Source organism: Nematolebias whitei, chromosome 6 (genome assembly GCF_014905685.2).
Source record: "Nematolebias whitei isolate Nwh7 chromosome 6, NemWhi1, whole genome shotgun sequence".
NCBI lineage: Eukaryota > Metazoa > Chordata > Actinopteri > Cyprinodontiformes > Rivulidae > Nematolebias > Nematolebias whitei.
The window spans coordinates 45,296,014-45,315,369 of record NC_056503.1 but is presented as its reverse complement, the minus strand read 5'-3'; the positions used below and the strand labels follow the sequence as shown (position 1 = coordinate 45,315,369).

The 19,356-nt window shown below is 39.2% G+C and overlaps 1 protein-coding gene across 1 annotated transcript in view; it reads right to left on the bottom strand.

Annotated features, from left to right (window-relative positions):
* Positions 1-2,691: 2,691 nt before the first annotated feature.
* The window catches only part of dlc (deltaC), a 304,603-nt gene continuing 287,938 nt past the window's right edge, over positions 2,692-19,356 (bottom strand). Inside the window, exons 8-10 of the mRNA XM_037677899.1 lie at positions 9,043-9,778; positions 6,948-7,062; positions 2,692-2,749 (exon numbers count right to left, since the gene is read on the bottom strand). Of these exons, the coding sequence (XP_037533827.1) occupies positions 2,744-2,749; positions 6,948-7,062; positions 9,043-9,778 (857 nt within the window). The 3' untranslated portion in view covers positions 2,692-2,743. The remainder of the gene's footprint in view (positions 2,750-6,947; positions 7,063-9,042; positions 9,779-19,356) is intronic.

The following is a 19,356-nucleotide window of genomic DNA, read 5'->3' as shown; positions in this document are numbered from 1 at the left end:
CACTGAGATGACGCACGGTGTATCAAACGATCACCATTATCTAGAACCAACATAAACGTAGCAGCAACAAGTTGTATTTTTGCTTTGAATGAAAGGCAAGTTCTGATTCTGAAATAAAAACCTCGTTTTAACCCGAGTCAACTTGATATCAAATACGTGGAGCATCAAGAATAAAACCAAGTATCGACACTGAGAAACCTGTTCAACAGAAGTGCATTAGCTGCTTGGAAATCAGATGCCTCTTAGAGTTAGAGAACATCATCTTCTTGGTTTTATCTGCATTTAAAACACGTTCTCGGCTTTTTAAATTGCTCTGGACCATGTTGAAGGCTGATTGTAGAAGACTGAGTGCTTTGCTTGGTGTTGAAGCAACACAATCAGCGTCATCGTAAAAAAATGGAGCGTTGCATGTGGCACATTATAATCCAGTTAACATAAATAATAAATTGTAAGGACCCCAAAACCGATCCTTGAGGCACCCCTTTAGTTATTTTGAATGAGGCGGAGGCTATATGTTGAACAGACTGAGATCTGTTTGTCAATCACCTGATCATTGGATAGTGCCATGTTAAAGAGCCTTTGCATCATGATATGATCAACAGTGTCTGACAACAGTTCTCTAGAGCTTTTTGTAAAGTGTCCCAGATCAACAGTTTTTCAGACTTTCTGAAATCTAAAGTGTATCTAGGTTTTTCAGACTCCCTGTAGTTTATTGAAGTGTTTGTTCTTGATGAACGGTTCTATTTCTTAATAGCTTTCAGAAAATTCTTTGGACTTTGGCTACTTTAAAAAAAAAATTGAAGTGCTCAGCTGGTAGAGCTGTTGCCTATTTACCTATTTATAATTTTTTTAGTGTTTAAAATATATTTTCTGGACCGAAGAGCATATCTTACAACAATTTGCGATGTGTGGTAATCCACAGTTTGTCTGAAGCTGAGTTTAGATGAAAAGTTGATGTGTTAATTTAAGTCTCATAGGCACGATCCAAAATAAAAACGTGTACTGAAGAAAGCTTGAAGCAGTTCTTGCCCAGCACCAAATGGGCTCGTAAATCAACAGCTGAGAAAATCAAATGAACACCAAATTAAAAATTTCACAAATCAACATTTGATTTCACCTCCTGAATATTGTAGTCTCTGGATCTGCACATGAGATTAGAGGAACAAGCTTGAGGAAGTGACTTCATCTCAACACGGAACAGAGGACAAAAAATTCAGACCAAAATTCTTCAAACATTTTTTTTTCTTCCACAGAATCTCTATTTTTGTTGAACAAGTTTGATTGTTTTACAAAGTTAATGAACAGAGACAAAAGTCACAAAACAGAGAAAAATGTTTTCTGATTCACTTAAAAAATATATATATATATTTCTTAATTCTGACTAAAACATTAAACTCATGAAAATGAACAATTATACTCTTTGATAAATACAAAGTTATGTACAAAAAGCAAAATTAAATAAGAAAAGTGTCCTCTGGAGTATATGTACACATTGCATTGTTTTCTTAAATTAATGACGATGGCAGAAGACACGACCACAAAGGAGTGACAGACTTTTGGTATCAAAAAACATATTTTTTCAAAAACAGGACAATAAAAATATCTTTGGAGACCAGCACTGTAATAAAGATATAATATTTCTTGGAATATAAAAAAATATATAACTTATGACTCAACTTACAACAGCAGAAGGTTCGTATTGTGTCGCTGTTCATCTGATTTTTTTTTGTAAACAGAAAAAAAATCCAACAAGAAAAAAAAGTTTTGTTTTTATCTAATGACAATATTACTCTACAGCCTACAACACGTTTATCAAAAAAACAATTAAAAACATAAAAATAAATCAAAAATAAGTCCCTGACAGAGAATTTTTTGAACATTTTAAAGTTATTTACACGTCAGATTTTCTGTTCACCAGTGAAGGACTGTAAATCAGCAACTCAGTCTGATTGGATTAAAATCTGAATAAAAGCTGAGAAATAAAGAAACAAAGTTCAGGACTGGAAAAAAAAAAAAAATTAAAATAATGTACAAGGAACATTCAGGTTTGGTTGATTCAGTGGGATTCTGTCTCTGTGCTACAAAAGATAAAACAAATTTGACCTGTTTTGAACGCTGCAGCGCTGGAATGTTTTTTATTCTTTTAATCATTTTCGGAGTGATTGTAATAATGACAGATTCTTTCAACAGGCCACGAGGTTAGTATCATTTTTTTAAAGGAAAAATTTCTGGCTCAATACTGAAAAGTTATAAACAGACTGATCAGTTGTGGCTAAGTTCTGGTGGTTTGACTTAATTAAAATGGATTCATTTCCTGTTAATGTCAGAAGGTTTTGTGATGATTTGACAGGGACCCAAACGTAAAACTCTACACATAAAACGTGATGGGATGATTATGAAGCTCAGTTAAGGCACCAGAATTTTTTGATCAGTTTCAAACTTTTGTTCTTATTAAATTCGTTGAACAGATGATCAGAAAATTATTTTAAATTGTAAAGTATAAAACATAAACAGTGCAAATGATGCGGGACATTCAGTTTCTTCTCTCTTATTTTCATCTGAACATTGTCGCTATCAAAACAAAATACGTTATTTGTTTATTGTTTCTCTCCACTGAGCAGCAGTAATAAATATTAAATAAAAACGTGTGTAGAATCAATCCACTGGGTGCACTGTCCTGGAAACAAGAGTTTCAGGCCTTCCAGCGTGAAGCATCCTCTGCTGGCAATCTGAAAACTCTCGGTTATACCTGGCAACGACACAAAAACAACAGTTAGTCATCAGCATATACGATTACTTCAGGTTCACTGAAAGATAGTCGCTGATATTTAAGATGCTGCAGCTTCACATGTCTAAATCAGATTAAATATATATATATATATGTCCTAGAGAACATATGTGCTTTAGCAAATTTTAGCAAGTGTTTGTGCACTTCTTTATTTTGTTTGTTGAAGCACTTTGTGATTTTTATCTTGAGAAGCGCTATTTAAATAAAGTTATACTTACTTACTTAAGTATTTTGCTTTTTGTGCTTTTTACCATAATATTATTGCCATAGTTTTTTGTATGGCTGTGAGTATTGATTTAACATAGTTGTCATACAGTCCAAAAAAGTTCAATCTGGTCCTCTGGACATTCAAAATTTTGAATGTCCAGAGGACCAGATTGAACTTTTTTGGATTTTTCTACCTGGATTATTGAGCATGCATCAGGATATGTTGTCATACAGTGTTTTTGATGTTGAGAGTATTGCCATTTAAACAGAACAAAGATTTTAAAGGCGCCAATTACCGATACATAAACTTTTTATGGAATTCCAATGTTAGGTTTTATGCTAAGCGCTAGCCACTTCGTCAGATCATTTGTGTATGCAAATGGATGTCTGTATTCATGATAATAGGTGTGAAACACAATTTGTAAAATTGTGTTTTTGTTCTTGTATTTCTAATTTACAGTGATCTTTTATTTTTTTTTCTCTCTTTCGGTTGCTCCCTTCGTCAGGGGTCACCACAGTCGCATGGAGACTATTTTACAGTGATACCTCAGATAAATGCTATAAATGTATCAGCTGCCTCCTGGGTGTTTATTTGGGAATATGTTTAACTGTCTGCCAAACTAAAAGCCACATCACATAGTGAGGGCAGAATACATTATTAACCGTGTTTTACGCTACATTATGTACTACTTTTTCATATCTTTTGAAACCAGGTTATTATCAGTAGTATTTCATCCTCAAATACCGTTTACACAATATACATTTCATATGTTTAACTTATACTTGCAGTAAGAAATTTCAATTTACTCGCTGTGAATGTCGGATTATTTTTAATGAATAATTTTAACCATTTGTTTTTAGGGAGGATGACTTGCTGTGGTGACTCACACAGCTAAAATAAAATGACAAATAATAATATTAAAATATAAAACTTCAATAATTTTGTTTTGAATGTATTGTGGATTGTCTATAACCCACAATGGGTCAAAAGTATACATACAGACTTTGATATGAGCAGAGTGGTTTTCGTCCTGGTTGTGGAACAGTGGACCAGATCTTCACTCTTGCAGACTTGCTAAGGGGGTCATGGTAGTTTGACTCTTCGGTCTACATGTGTTTTGTGGACCTGGAGGAGGCTTATGACCGTGTTCCTCAACACAGGAGCTGTGTCCACAATCTTGGCACAAAGTTCAGCTTGTTCTCAGTGAGAGGTGTACACCTCCAGGGCTGTCCTTTGTCTTTGACCTTGTTTCTGGTGTTCAAGGACAGGATTTCAAGGTACAGTTGGGGAGAGGATTGTGCATGGTTTGGGAACATCAGGGTCTCATCTCTGCTTTATATGGATAATATGCGATTCTGTTGGTGTCTTCACCCCGTAAAGTGGACAAATATTAGCCAGAATCCTGTCAGAAGATTTTGATGGACCCCCAAAGCCTAAAGTCCAGGTGACTTTTAAGGTGACATTAACTGGACAAGTGAAGACCAAAGTCCACTGTCTAAGAAGACAAATATAGACAAAAATCCACAATCTAACAGGGCAAGAATAGACACAAGTCCACTATCTAACAGATAGTTTAGTCAGTCACATACATGAAGGGATGATTTAGGGGGAAACTGCTCCATTGTAGGTTCTAGAAAGAAAAAAATCTGAGACCTCCTTCTCTGTTTAAAGTTGTTTTTTTCTCATCTGACATAAATGTCTTCCTTCACCCCCTCTTAAACCACCTGTCTTCTCTGTCCAAACACGAACATTTTGGTCCTCAGCAGAGTGTCCCTTAGGTGGACCAGTGAGTCTTGTCCTGAAGAGCAGCTCTCCTGTGTTGAGCCATGCGCCTGTGGAGAGGTCTGAACATTCCTGCAGACACCACGCCGCTCAGTTTGGGTATGGGGACTCTTTCCTCAGGATGGACCTGCTAGGTCTGAGTCCTGCTAGGTTTGAAATGCACCAGATTGCTGTATTTGAATACAATCCTTTGTAGTGGTTCAGATTCTCCAGCAACATGTGGGAAGACAATGTTTTTGTGAAACTGTCCAGATGACCCGACTGAAAAATGTTGGATTGTATACCTGGATTATTGAGCATGGACTTTGTTGTTTTCAACCAGTTTGACAAGACTGTCAACAAGGAAGAGGGCTGGCAATGGAGGAGGGGGCGTACCAAAGAGACCATCTTATCACAAGCAGAACTGGTTTGTTCCACTTTGGAGTAAGCTGTTGGAGGAAGAATCAGTTTTGTTGTGTGTTTCCCTGACTGATGAAGCCTTCTGGATCGAAGGCGAAACGTTTCAGCACAAACAAACAAACAAACAAAAAAAAGAAACTGTCCAAATGACCCGACTGAAAAATGTTGGACAATGTTTTTGTGTTTGCTGTTTTTCCTACCTGGTCCGTTTTGTGACAAGTTTTTTAGATTTCCTTGCTGACTTCACAAAAGTCCAGATTTGACAAAGACTTGCATTGTATTATAGAAAGGTACAAGTTAATATAATGAAAAAATAAGAGCTTCAGAAATTTGAGCTCTTGAAAATGTAGAAGTATAAACGATGCAAAATGTTGTCAATACTTCACAATACTTTCACTTATTTAGCATTTTGCATCCTTTATACTTCAAAAATTTCAAGAGCTCAAATTTCTGAAGTTCTGGTGTTCAGATCTTATAAAAACAAAAATCGACTTTAAAGTTTAAAACTTTAAAGTTTTAAAGTTAAAGTCGACTTCAGAGTTTTATACTTTTAAATATCCAGATCCTTGCTACTGCTTCCATCCACCAAATTCTTTAAATTTTGAATCGGGTTGTGTTTTACGAGGCGGACACATTTTCTTCTCTCACCTGTTTTCCTCCTGCTTTTTTTCTCGCTCTCTGTGTATCGGAGCTCCTATTTTACACATATTCCGAAATGAAAACTATTGTTATGGATCTGACCAACTGGACTTTCGACGCAATCGACAAAATCTTTTCAACAAAGCGACAGGGTCCTGGAGAGCCCTCATTTTCCACTGAGAATCTCAGGAGGACGCCGAAGACATATACAATCAGATTTATGATAACAGGTTTCCTGCATTTTGGAATCGGCTGGTTCCTGGTCTATCAACATACAAAGACGGATGCAGCTAATTTGGCCCTTGTCAGACTGTCTGCTTGTGAAGGTTTGGTTCGTGCTCTGAGGACTCAAAATCAGCTGATTTATGAGCTAAACCGTAAGATGGAAGTGACTGGTGAGAATCGCAGGCCACCTGCGGCTTTGAGACTCGCCAGCATGAAATGACCTTGGAGGGGCTCATACGCACGGAACAGTAGAATGCACCCTAATCTGGCCATTTCGGATCTTGAAAGTACCAGTCAGACTCAAGGCTGACAAGAAAAAATAGTCTGCCTGAAAAAATCAATTATGGCTTATCTAAATCTGACTCCCCTGGTAGGCCTCAAAAACAGGCCAACATATACATTTCATCTGGGAAATGTGTAATCTAAGGAAAAGCTTCATCTATCGCGGCCCCCCCCCCCCGCCCCCCCGCCCCCCCACCTCCCATGGAGGCTTATCAGAACTGTGCCGGTTGACCATAATTTTATTAGGACAATGGACTGTCTGGAAGTGTTTCATGGACCACCTTGTCATCAAATGCATATGTAACTGTTCATACTGTAAATGTGCTTGCTGGTAGAGTTTTTCTGATGTCTTAAACCGTGTCCTGATAGGACAAGGTGTGAAGAGATCTTTTTTGTAATGCCACTATCCTCTCCTCATGGCTGTGTCCCCTTTTCTATCTAAAAAAAAGTATTTTGAAAAGGATAAGAGGCCGAACTATCATAGCAGCAGCTACATGCTCTCCGCCCATCTTTCGGACGACCGTGTGGACGTATTCTCGCTGTATCTCGATACAATGATAATAAAGCTTGTTCAGATTCTGATTCATCCCTGTTGGATGATAAAAGTGGTGGTTAGACTCTCACCTCGGTGGCAAACACACACGGCTCCATCTGCTCTGGGATGATGAACACCGGATGATACAGATTGTCCTTTGCAAAACTGAGGGGAGGGATGATGATTGGTGAGTCACATTTCTTACTGTTCAAGCAGAAGAGACAGGGGTTGATTCAGCAGCAGCAACAACACAGTTTGAAAGGAAGACAGTCATGGAAAGAGAAAATCCAACCTCTCTCACATCTGACCTCAAGGGAACAAAAACAGATTCTACCAAGTCATTACTTACTAAACAAAAATCAAATGTTAAAGCTGTGAGAGAAAAACTGGGTCCAGCCTTGATGCTTCGGTGGATTAAAGAGGCTCAGTATCAGCAAGGAACTGATGATCGAATGTATTAATTAACTGCTCGTCATCAGCGGGACCACCTGTAGGAAAGCCGAAGTTTTAGCAGCCTGATTTCTTTGTGTTTGGACACCAGCCATCATGGACGCTGTAAACATAAAAAAGGAGGACATTTGGACTCGGTTGTACCTGAAGCAGCTGATGGATATGTGATGGTTAGCTAGATTGCAACTTTTGTGGTTGTGAAGGCAAAAAAATTACATCTGAGAAATTCAGTGAGGTCATGGAGAAGAACCTTTGGTGAGCCCCAAGGAGGTTCTGTCACACAATTTCACCAAGATTGGGGTATTGTCTGACAGTGGCTGTAGCACTTTGAGGATCTCTTCAATTGTGCTACTTGGTCTACCTTTGAGGATGCAGAGTCGGAGAATGCAGGAGAAAGTGCTAGTGCTTCCAAACTATGCCTATGGTCATGGAGTTTGGACCATGACAGCAAGAACCAGATCCTGGAGTCATGCTGCTGAAATGAGCTTCCTACAGAGTTGCCTAACTCAGCCTTAGAGGTAGGGTAAGAAGTGCCATCGTCTGAGGGAGCTTAGAATAAATCAGCTGTTTACCTCATCAAAACGCATCAGGTAAGAGGGTTCAGGCAGCAGGGTCAGGAAGCCTTCTGCATTTTTATCACTGGAGGTTTTTAAGGCATGTCTCACTGACAGGAGACCTTAGGGCAAACCCATAATTTGCTGGAGGGGATCTTATATTCTTGCTGCCCTGGGGACATTTTGAGTTGCCCCAGGAGGAGCAGGGGGGTGTTGTTGTGGAGTTGTGGAGAGGGATGTCGGAGTTTCCCTTTTGGGCTTGTTGCCTCCATGAGCCAAACATGGATAAGCAGAAGAAAGTAGCTAAAACTTTCCAAACTAAAATTGTGCTGCCATGTACATTTTAGAGAGAAGAAACTTTTTTTAAAATTTAATTCTAACAAGGTTAAGTCAGGTCCTCTGGATGGATTCTTTTTTTTGTTGAAACGTTTCCAAATTATCCAAAAGACTTCTTCAAGGATAAAAGACGAAAGGTTTCAACAAAGAAGAATCCGTCCACATGACTTGATTTAACCTTGTTAGATCTTTCTACCTGCATTATTGAGCTTGCATCAGGAGGACCTTTTTTATTAAATCTTTATTTAACCAGGGAGATCACAGATCTCTTTCTCAAGTGAGACCTGAGCCTGAAGGCAGTTAAACCTGCACGCTTTATTCTACAAACTTTCCCAAAGAACACGACAACTAAACTTTAACCTGCTAACTGAGACTAGTAGTTTCTAGTAAATTTGCTCCTCCAAGATCATTGCTGATGTCTTCCTATCCTATTTTATGTTAACACGTGTGTGTGTGTGCCTCAGGGCAACAAAAACTCCTTTTCTAGAGAAGGTCCCACTGATGATAATCAATCAATACATTTGATCAGCAGCTCCTGTGGCAGCAACAAAGGTTTTCACTCACAGCTTTAAATGTTTTTGTTCACTAGTGGTTAGATTTGGATCCTTTCAGAAACTGATCAGATCAGTTTTAGTATGTCCTGATATCTAACTGGAACTGAAAGAGGATAGATTATTTTTTTTAACCGTGAATGCATCTTGTGAAATGCAGAATAGGTTAGCTCAAAAAAGACAAAGATGCTTCTACTTGCCTTTGCAGGACAAAAACAGTGTGCTGTAAAAAGAAAAGAACAACACAGAAACACACAGATAACCATCAAACTACCACACTGTTATAGCCTTACGGGTCAAACTTGTTCTTTTCCAGGTGCTGCTCCTCTTTTGCTAGATTACAATCAGCCATTTTGTTTTTATACATGGACATGTTGCCATTGTTCTTCTCCACCAGAGCTGCACGCTTACTGAACATTTTATATTGACCTCCAGGAATAAGAAAGGCCTTTTTTTCCGTCAAGCTGCCTAGCGGGCCCCCCAGTAAGCTCTCATTGTTTGGCACTTCTCCACCGATCACAGCATTGCGGTTGTTCACTGTCTCCAAATCGTTCTTTACGGATCTGGAGATGGCTGCAAGCTTCCTGCCCTGGTGGAGCTGACGAAGAATGTGGATGCTGGCACACACCAGCAGCGTCAGAGTCACCAAACCAAGGATGATGGCAGCAATCAGTGAAGGAGAGACATCGTTTGGTGGAGGTTTAGGTGTGGAATTGATGTAGGGGTATTCGCAGAGTGCACCAGTGAAACCTGGAGGACACTGGCACACAGGGCCAGTGAAGTGAGTGTAACATGTGCCGCCGTTGTTGCAAGGAAAGTGGTTGCAGGGGCTGCTGCGTACAGAGCAGTCCTTGCTGGAGAAACCCAGAGTACATGTGCAGATAAAGTCATTGATGCCATCCATGCAGGTGCCGGCATTGCGGCAGGGGTTACTGGCACAGTCGTCAATGTTAGTCTCACATCGAGCACCTTTGAAGCCTGGCCGACAGTAGCACATGACCTGTTTGCCAAGATCCAGACACTGGGCACCTGCAAATGGGAGGAGACGGGTGTTAGGTTGCATCATACATCTGGAATTCAAATATAGGACCCCTGAGGGACAGATGAAAAAAATGACTGGAATTGGACACTGACATAACCGTGGTTATGGTGAAATAACTGACTGCAACCCTTATTGTATTTTTACAAGTCTTTTTAAGACGCTGTTAGAAAACGTTAAAGATGGTAGAACAGCACTGTAAGTAAAGTATGAGGACTGAAAATACAGATGTTTATAAAACATTTAATGACAGGTCCATTCATTTGTTTACATCTGTTCTTATCACGCATCAGATTGGTAAATAAATATTACCTGGACGATGGTAACTATGACCTTTATTTAACCAGAAATTTACTTGAGATTAGCATCTCTTTTGCAAATAAGACCTGGTTAAAAAGGAACATCATCACAAAATTACCAGCTAAATATTAAAAATGATATCAAAACATCTTAAATTGAACAAATGAATCAACAAAAGACGAGAACAAGTACAAAGTTTGTCCTTACTACAGTTCTGACTTTTTATTGTTATTTTAAACTGTGGAACGCTTGCTGCCGGGTGATATGCATTTCTTCAAAGGCTGCTACCTTTAATAACATGATGCTCTCAAAGTCCTCTGCTATAACAGATAAATCTTGTATAAAATGTACATTGAACTAAGTCTAAACTATTAAGCCTTAAATCATCCAGATGAAAACAGGAAAATCTCAGACATTAGAAGGAAATCAGAGTTGAACTCCCTAAAGACATTTTAATGAGGCCAGGATCAGGGGTCTTTGAGTGCAAAAAAAATTTCACAGTGATTTATTTTCTTTTCTTTTCCTTGGTTCTTTTATAACAAAGTCAATCTGTTTTGGTTGGTCATGTGAATTCTCACTGATTGCTCAGGATGTTTCTGATATTCCAATAATTTCTGTTATATGGAAATGTTGTAATGAAGCGTTTAATCTTCTGTGCAGACTCCAGGATGAAATAGACATGCAGACTGTAATTGTGTAACAGAAAAACTGATACACTAGTATCAAGACAATATTAACAAAGCAAAAGATTTGAAAGCAAAACGGCAAACAATACAACTACACAAACTAAGCTGTCAATGAAGGAAACTAAGCAAATTAAAAACAGCCAACAACACAAAAAGGGTTGTACATTCAATCATCCAGGTAGAATACAACTAAAGAGGTTAAATTGTGTCATCTGGACCGGTTTCTTTAAGTAAGAAACATTTTGCCCCCCCATCCAGAGGACTTCCTCAGTCTGCAGCCTGCCAACCAGATCTGTCCCATAGGTAGCCTTCACTGCTGTGTTTCAGGCCAACATCCTGTTGGAGCCAGCCTGACCTTAGGCTGTTTCTGTGAGTAGCAAGTTGGCCATCTGGCCTAAAATATTTGATTGTTGTACATGATTATTGATTGTTTTGGATGGGTGTGTTTTGCACATGTTAAAAGCCTACTTTTGAGATTCCAACAGGAGACTGGCTTGAAACAGCAGTGGAAGCTACCTACCTGCTTGGCAGGTTGTAGACTGAGGAAGCTGTATGGATGGGGGACAAAAAGTTTCTTACTTAAAAAAACTGGTCCAGATGACACGATTTAACCTTTTTATAGCGAGCAACACAGCTATACTAAACTAAACCAAACTAAACACAGTCATTTACACAACTAAACCAAACTACACACGGTCAATGACACAACTAAACCAAACTAAACACAATCAATGTCACAACTAAACCAAACTACACACAGTCAATGACACAACTAAACCAAACTACACACAGTCAGTGACACAACTAAAGCAAATTGAACAGTCAACGACACAACAAACCCAAACTAAACACGGTCAATGACACAGCTAAACCAAACTACACACAGTCAATGACAACTAAACCAAACTACACACAGTCAATGACATATGGAACTAAACCAAACTAAACACAGTCAATGACATATGGAACTAAACCAAACTACACACAGTCAATGACACAACTAAACCAAACTACACACAGTCAATGACACAACTAAACCAAACTACACACAGTCAATGACACAACAAAACCAAACTACACACAGTCAATGACACAACTAAAGCAAATTGAACAGTCAATGACACAACAAAACAAAACCAAACACAATCAAAGGCCCAAAGAAACCAAACTACACACAGTCAACGACACAACAAAACCAAACTACACACAGTCAATGACACAACAAAACCAAACTACACACAGTCAATGACACAACTAAACCAAACTAAACACAGTCAATGACATATGGAACTAAACCAAACTAAACACAGTCAATGACACAACTAAAGCAAATTGAACAGTCAATGACACAACTAAAGCAAACCAAACACAATCAAAGGCCCAAAGAAACCAAACTACACACAGTCAACGACACAACAAAACCAAACTAAACACAGTCAACAACATGACTAACCCAAACCAAACACAATCAAAGGCCCAAAGAAACCAAACTAAACACAGTCAACAACATGACTAACCCAAACCAAACCTAAAAAATGTTAGGTTGATATTTTTATGCTGCTACTTTCTGTTCATGAATATCTGGGTGAATAAAAGAATGTCAACAGTCAAACATCAAGACATTTTCTTTTAGGTAAAAGAGATTTTCTCCAGTTTGTTTCTTTCTTCAGAGCTGAGTGTTTTCTTTGGAAGACATTGGTTCTGGAGCAACATCCAGAAAGTTTCACCAAACTTCGCACATACAGCTCCATATTTGGTAGTGTACAGCTGTTGTTCTTCAACATTGCAATCAAAGTGACTCCTAGTCTCTCTGTGTTTTTCTCCGTCAGGCTCACTGAGAAGCTGGAATGACTGCAATTCTGAGATAAGCGATAAGCAGGAAGCAGTTTTTTACCATCTAATGAAGTCCTGAGGGAGGAACAAGAGTCTGACAGCCCCTTTAAGACCACTGCATTCAGTTATTCATGATAACAAAGTCCAATGCTAACAAGGGTTGCAGAGAAAATGTGAATATTTGGAGAAAACACTGAACTTGAATCAGGTTTGGACCCATATGAGGCTTCCAAACGAAGACCGGACCAGTAGTCCAGCAGCTTTCTCTGCCCATTCCTTATTATTTTTCTTGATGTATTGTGTTGTATAGTGTAATAAAAAAAAATCACAAGTCATTTTTAGACTTTATAGATGAATAGAAACAATTTAAAACTGTACTAAAGGTCTTCGGAAACCTGTACAGGTGAACTAAAATACATTTAACGAATGAATACCATTTGTTGTTGTGTACAGGCAGAATGAGCAGACGGTGGTTAGAAGTAAACAATTTGTTTACAAGATGCTTATGTGTGATTTATTTTTGGAAATACTGCAGAAGTAGATTTTGTCTTCACTACCGTAAAACTAAAATGAAATAATGTCAAGGTCTCAGAAAAACAAGAGGACAGGTGGAAACATTTTAGATCTAAAGTCAAGTAAAACACAAGATTAGAAAACTAATGATACATGTATCCTAGGGAATTTCAAGATTGCAAACTGAAAGAAACATTTGCTGTGAATGTTTGTGACCAAAGAAGTAAATTTGACTTGACTCCGTAGAGGGTCAAACTCTTTCGGCTCACTTCTTAGGAGCTTTTCGGCTGGGGTTCCAAACGAGCCGAGCCAAGCCGAACTGCAGATTTTGATTTCAGAAGACTAAAAAAAAGTTGATTATCAAAGTGAACAAGTCACTGGATTCAATTAAGTTTATTAATTTTTTATATAGTGCTAATTCACAACAAATGTTGTCTCTCAGTGTACTGCAGAAAACAATCTCTCACACTAAAAATGCTAATTGGTAAAAGTTATCTAGCTAAAGAAACCAGCAGATCGTGTTGAATCTCCAGTTTGTCACAGTCTTTCATCCTGAGCGGTACACAGGTGACAGTGGAAACGAAAAACTCCCTTTTAACAGGAAGAAACCTCCAGCAGGAGGTTCAGGATGGGTGGCCACCTGCCTCGACTGGCTGAGGAAAGATGTGATTCAGGAAAGCAATAACGACAAGACACAGAATGGCTGGTCCAGGAGTACCATCTATGAGGAGAAAGACACAAAAAACAAAAATGTTAATGAGGGATATTTGGAAAAACAAACATGAACAGTAAAGCAGGTAAAGACAGCAGCAGAATGTAGAAATGTCATAAAACTGACTGAATTACAGATATTTTAGTGCCATGTGAGGTCAGCTGGTTGTGTCAGACATTTTGGATTGTGTTGGTTCAAAAATTGAATCTGTTGTAAATATACATCTAGTGATTGTTTCCTAAAGGTTTTTATTGAAATAACTAAATAACCCAGATTATGGGTAAAATGACTAAAATGTGACATGAAATAACAACATGATAACTGTTAAATAATAGAAAAAAGCTACAAGTAGTGTATTTTAAAATAGTATGCCAAGCAGTATACCTTTTTCAGTAATTTAGATTCTATGCATAAAAAAAAAATCAGATTTTTGATTGTCTTTCCAATTAATGTTATTTAGAGTTCTTTAATTGCAATTTTTTTTTTCAAGATACTTGTGAGAAAGAATGAAAGGGTAGACGTTGGCAGAGGTCATCAAAGTTTAGTGGTGAACCATGATTTTTTTCTTTTGGCTGCTTCCTTTGTACGAAGACGTGGCAACTGTTTTTACGCCAGATACCCTTTCTTTACGCAACCACAGTCCTCTGTGCGGGGCAGAGAGCTGTGAGCTAGGGTGCATGGGGGAGTAGATGGTGGGGTTAAGGGTCTTGCTCAAGGGCCCAGAGTGGGGGTGAAAGCAGGTGAGAGTGTTTCACCTTTCTCACCCACATATTGTTGTCCGTTCGGAGAGTCAAACCGACGACCTTCAGATCACATGATAACCGCTACCCCACTAATCCCCCCCAGAACGTGTCAATTTTTGACAGTGAACTAACAACACCCTGAATTTAAATGCCAACCCAACGCTAAACAGAACAACAGGGACAATCCATCTAAACACAAAACCTGAAAGGTCCACCCATTTCTCTTTCAAGATTACCCAGCATGCCCTGCAGCTCACCAGCCAAACAAAATACAACTATAATATTGAAAATATTTATGCAAAACTAAACGGGCATAATCTTTTGTTGAAGTGACTACAATTTCAGTGTGGCTTTTTTTCAACTTAAAGGTTGCAATTGAATGCATCACAAATCTTCAGGTGGTCAAAAATAATAATAAATAAATAAATAAATAAAAATGCCTTGCAGGGCCTTCCTGAAGTGTCAGCGTCCTGTGTTTTGTTCCCACCTACTCAAGGTTCAAGGTTCAAGAAGACATTATTGTTATTCACATCACATGTGGTACATGAGGTGGAACGAAATTGTGTTCTCAAAGTCTAGTTACACTCAAAAATAGCAATATATATAAAGCATAAATAAAAATAAACAGTATACCAGGATCTAAGATATACAACAACAATAATAACATAAATAAGGTGTAGTAAACAGCAACCTGGAGAAGAGTCAGTTGATAGAAGCTGGGTATGAATATAGCAGCTTATGGGTAAGCAATCAGCAGTATAGTTAAAGTTTCAAATGCTCAATTAAAGTGCCATTACAGTGGTTTGTCTGGTGGGGAATTTAAGAGTCTTACGGGTAGAAGCTGTTCCTCAGTATAGTAGTTCTACACTTAATGTTCTGTAACTTCCTGCCTGAGGGGAGCGAGGCAAAAGGTCTGTGTGCTGGGTGAGTGGGATCCTTCACAATGCAGGTGGCCCTCTTCCTGCATCTGGAGGTGTAGATGTCTGTGATGGTGGGGAGGCTGACTCCAATGGTCTTCTGTGCAGCTTTCACCACTCTCTGCAGAGCTTTCCTCTCTCCAGCAGAGCAGCTCCCGTGCCACGTTGTTTTTCATTCAACCTTTATTTATACAGGTTAATCCCATTGAGCCTCAGGGACTCATTTACAAGAGAGACCTGATTTTAATAAAGAGCGATGACAACAGTGGACAACAATAGACAATCATAAAGGATGCATACAAATTGAGAATAACAAGTGAAAATAAAATGGTATTAAAAATAGTGAAAAAAAAAAAAACAGCTAGGTTGTAAGGCAATGTAGAAAACTAAAAACAAGAACATGTCTGCATTGGTTTTTCCCAGGAACTTAGCAGATGTTTGAAGCCACTTAGAGAGGTCAAGGTCGAGAGCTTCAGGTCTTTTTGCAAGATATTCCAGGAAACAGGAGCGGAGTAGGACAAGTCCCTTTTGCCTAGTTCAGTCCGCAGTGAGGGAACACTGCAGGTAATAATGTCCTGAAAGCGCACGCTGTAGCTGCACTCATGCAGTGACATGTAGGTGGAGAAGTATGAAGGAAACAGAACATCAAGTGATTTAAAGATGAAAATGTACCAGTGGGAGAGTCTGCGTGAAGTTAATGATGTCCAGTTAACCAGTGAATACTGGGTGCAATGGTGGGTACGGTAGCTACGGCCAGTTATGAATCTTAGCGCACTGTGATAGGCAGCGTCCAACATCTGCAAGGTGCTTGCAGAAGCATTCATGTAAATAATGAAACCATAGTCAATGGCGGGAAGGAAAGTTGTAGCTATAAGGCATTTCCTAGCATTCAGAGTAAGACACGATCTATTTCTGAAAAATAAACCCAATTTAGCTTTCCACACGGAGCTTCAAAGAGAGATGCGAACTGACCAAGATATCCAAATATTTGCAGGAATTAACTAACTCAATAGGGGCACCATTCGAGGATTAAAATTAAAGGAAGAACTGCTGGGATGACTTCCTGTTTGAAAACAGAATCCCTTTGGTTTTGTTGGCGTTTAGGACAAGTTTGAGACAGAGCAAATCTGACTGGATAATGTCAAAAATGGAAAATCTTAGCAACTGTTTTAGCTCAATAATAAACAACTGTATCATCAGCATAGAAATGTAAGGCTGCATCAGGGATGCTCTGACCTACATTACCTATGTAGATTGTAAAGAGGGTGCGTTCTAAGACTGAACCTTGTGGTACATGATTGTTGACTGTTAAATAACTGGAGGAAGTACCATTATGTTGAACACATTGCCTGAGAGATAGTGAACCAACCAATGGTGTGATTTGAGAAAGCAAGTTCTGAGAGCTTATGACACAAGATGTCTTGGCCCACAGTATCAAAAGCTTTAGAAGGGTCTAAGTAAAGTGCAGCACAATAATCCTTAGCATCCATTGTTTCAACAGTGTCATTAAAAACCTTCAGCGAAGCAGACGTCGTGCTGTGCTGTTTCTTGAAATCAGACTGATGGAGAGGTAAGATGTTAAATGAGCCCAAATACTTTTTAATTTGAGAGTTTATCAGTTTTTTCTAGAACCTTAGCTAAAATGCAGAGTTTAGAGATTGATCGATAATTGTTCAGTGAGGTGGGGTCACCTCCCTTCAGCAAAGGAAACAAAGGTTGTTTTCCAAGCGTCTGGAATGAAATTTTGGCTTATGGACATGTCAAAGATGCGGGACAGTGGTACTGCAATGATATGAAGCGGCTGGGATGAGAATCAGCACCTCCAAATCTGAGGCCATGGTCCTCAACCAGAAAAGGGTGGATTGCTCTCTTTAGGTCACGGGTGAGGTTCTGCCTCAAGTGGAGGAGTTCAAGTATCTTTGGGTTTTGTTCACGAGTGAGAGAAGAATGGAGCATGAGATTTACAGAAGGTTTGGTGTAGCATCTGCAGTATTGCGGACTCTGTACCAGTACATTGTGGTGAAGAGGGAACTGAGCTGCATGGCAAAGTTCTCTGTTTACTGGTTGGTCTACGTTCTTTCCCTCACCTATGGTCACAAGCTCTGGGTAGTGACTGAAAGAATGACATTGCGGATACAGGCAGTTGAAATGTTTCCTCTGCAGGGTGGCTGGACTCTCCCTTAGAGATAGGGTGAGAAGTTCAGTTATCCAGGAGAGACTCGGAGTAGAACTGCTATTCTTCCACATTGAGAAGAGCCAGATGAGGTGGTTCGGGCATCTAGTAAGGATGCTTCCCTAGGGAGGTGCTTCAGGCATGTCTGACTGGGATGAGACCCCAGGGAAGACCCAGGACAAGCTGAAGAGACTATGTCTCTTGGTTGGCCTGGGAACGCCTTGGACTCCTCCCAGAAGAGCTGGAAGAGGTGGCTGTGGAAAGAGATGTCTGGCCTTCCCTGCTCAAGCTGTTGCCCCACAACCCGACTTTGGAACAAGCGGAAGATAATGAATGGATGGATAGCCATAGCAGCGAGTTTAAAAACAGGATGATGCATGTATGGACTAGTTGAATGAGGAATCTGTCTCTAAAATAGTTATTGAATCAAGTGTTCATATATGTATGTAAATGTAGATGTTTAACAACCCATTAAAATACACCAGAATGCAAGAAATGGCAGCTACTTTATTCAAAAATTTCTGGTGGAGGGACACCCAGACCCCCCATCAGCTTGTTTAACACCCCCCCCCCCCCCCCCCATTACAAATGCTTCTGACACCCCTGAAACACACAGACCTTAACATCTACACCTCATCTGTACTAACTTCATAACCTTCTAGATGGACAGTCACCACACCAAATAGCGTATGCATACTGCATAACCATAAGCCATAAATTATCCAAGCTGTGATTGGTCTGCTGAGAGTTCAGGATGCAGCATTCTGCTCAGATGATGAACAGGATGATGGAACAGTGAGGTCTTAACTGAGGAAAGGCTTTGTGAAGCTAAGTACAGCTAAAAGAGATTATTTGAGGAATACTTAAATAGCTTTGACTTTCAATATACGTGGCAGTGCATCAAAGTTATAACAAACTACAAAAGCAACAAAACTAGGGCTGCAACAACGAATCGATAAAATCAATAAAATCAATAAAAATCGATTATTAAAAGTGTTGGCAACAAATTTCATTATCGATTCGTTGTGTTGCGCGATTATGCATCTTTCACGGCTCTGCAGAGCCGTTTTATTCACCTGCAGTTCGTTGTCAATGCTGACTGACTGAATAAAGTTTAAAAAAAAATACTCTGCAGCGCAAGTTGAACAGAGCAAGGGGGGAGGCGGAAGCAGCGCAGAGGCTGTTTTCAAAGGAAATTAAGTAAATTTTACAAATGACCAACGCAGCGAAAACTGTTCGACCCAAGTCCTCCAAAGTGTGGGAGCTCTTCACAAAGATAAAAACTGAAACATGCAGCTTTGAAAAGTGACGTCACGACACGGAGATAAACGTAAACATGTCAGAGTCACGAGGAGGATGAAGGAGCAGCAGCAGATAAAACTCGTCTCACCCCCAACTCGTGTGTTGGCAGGTGAGTCTCTACAATATTCACATTGTTCTGTTTCCAAGTGAGAAAACGTAACGTCAGTCTCTCTGTAGCTGAAGCTGCTGCTTGTTTGTTTGCTGATTAATGACGGTGATAGAGAGCTTGTGTTACTTTTTATTTAATTTAATTGGTACAAGCAGTGTTTAAATGTGATTTATAAATATATCTAACACAAAGAAAATAATTTAATGATTAAGCTTCAACTTTTAATTTGCTGGCAAAGTCTGAAGACACTGCAGGTATGGCAGGATGAATTGCATTTAAT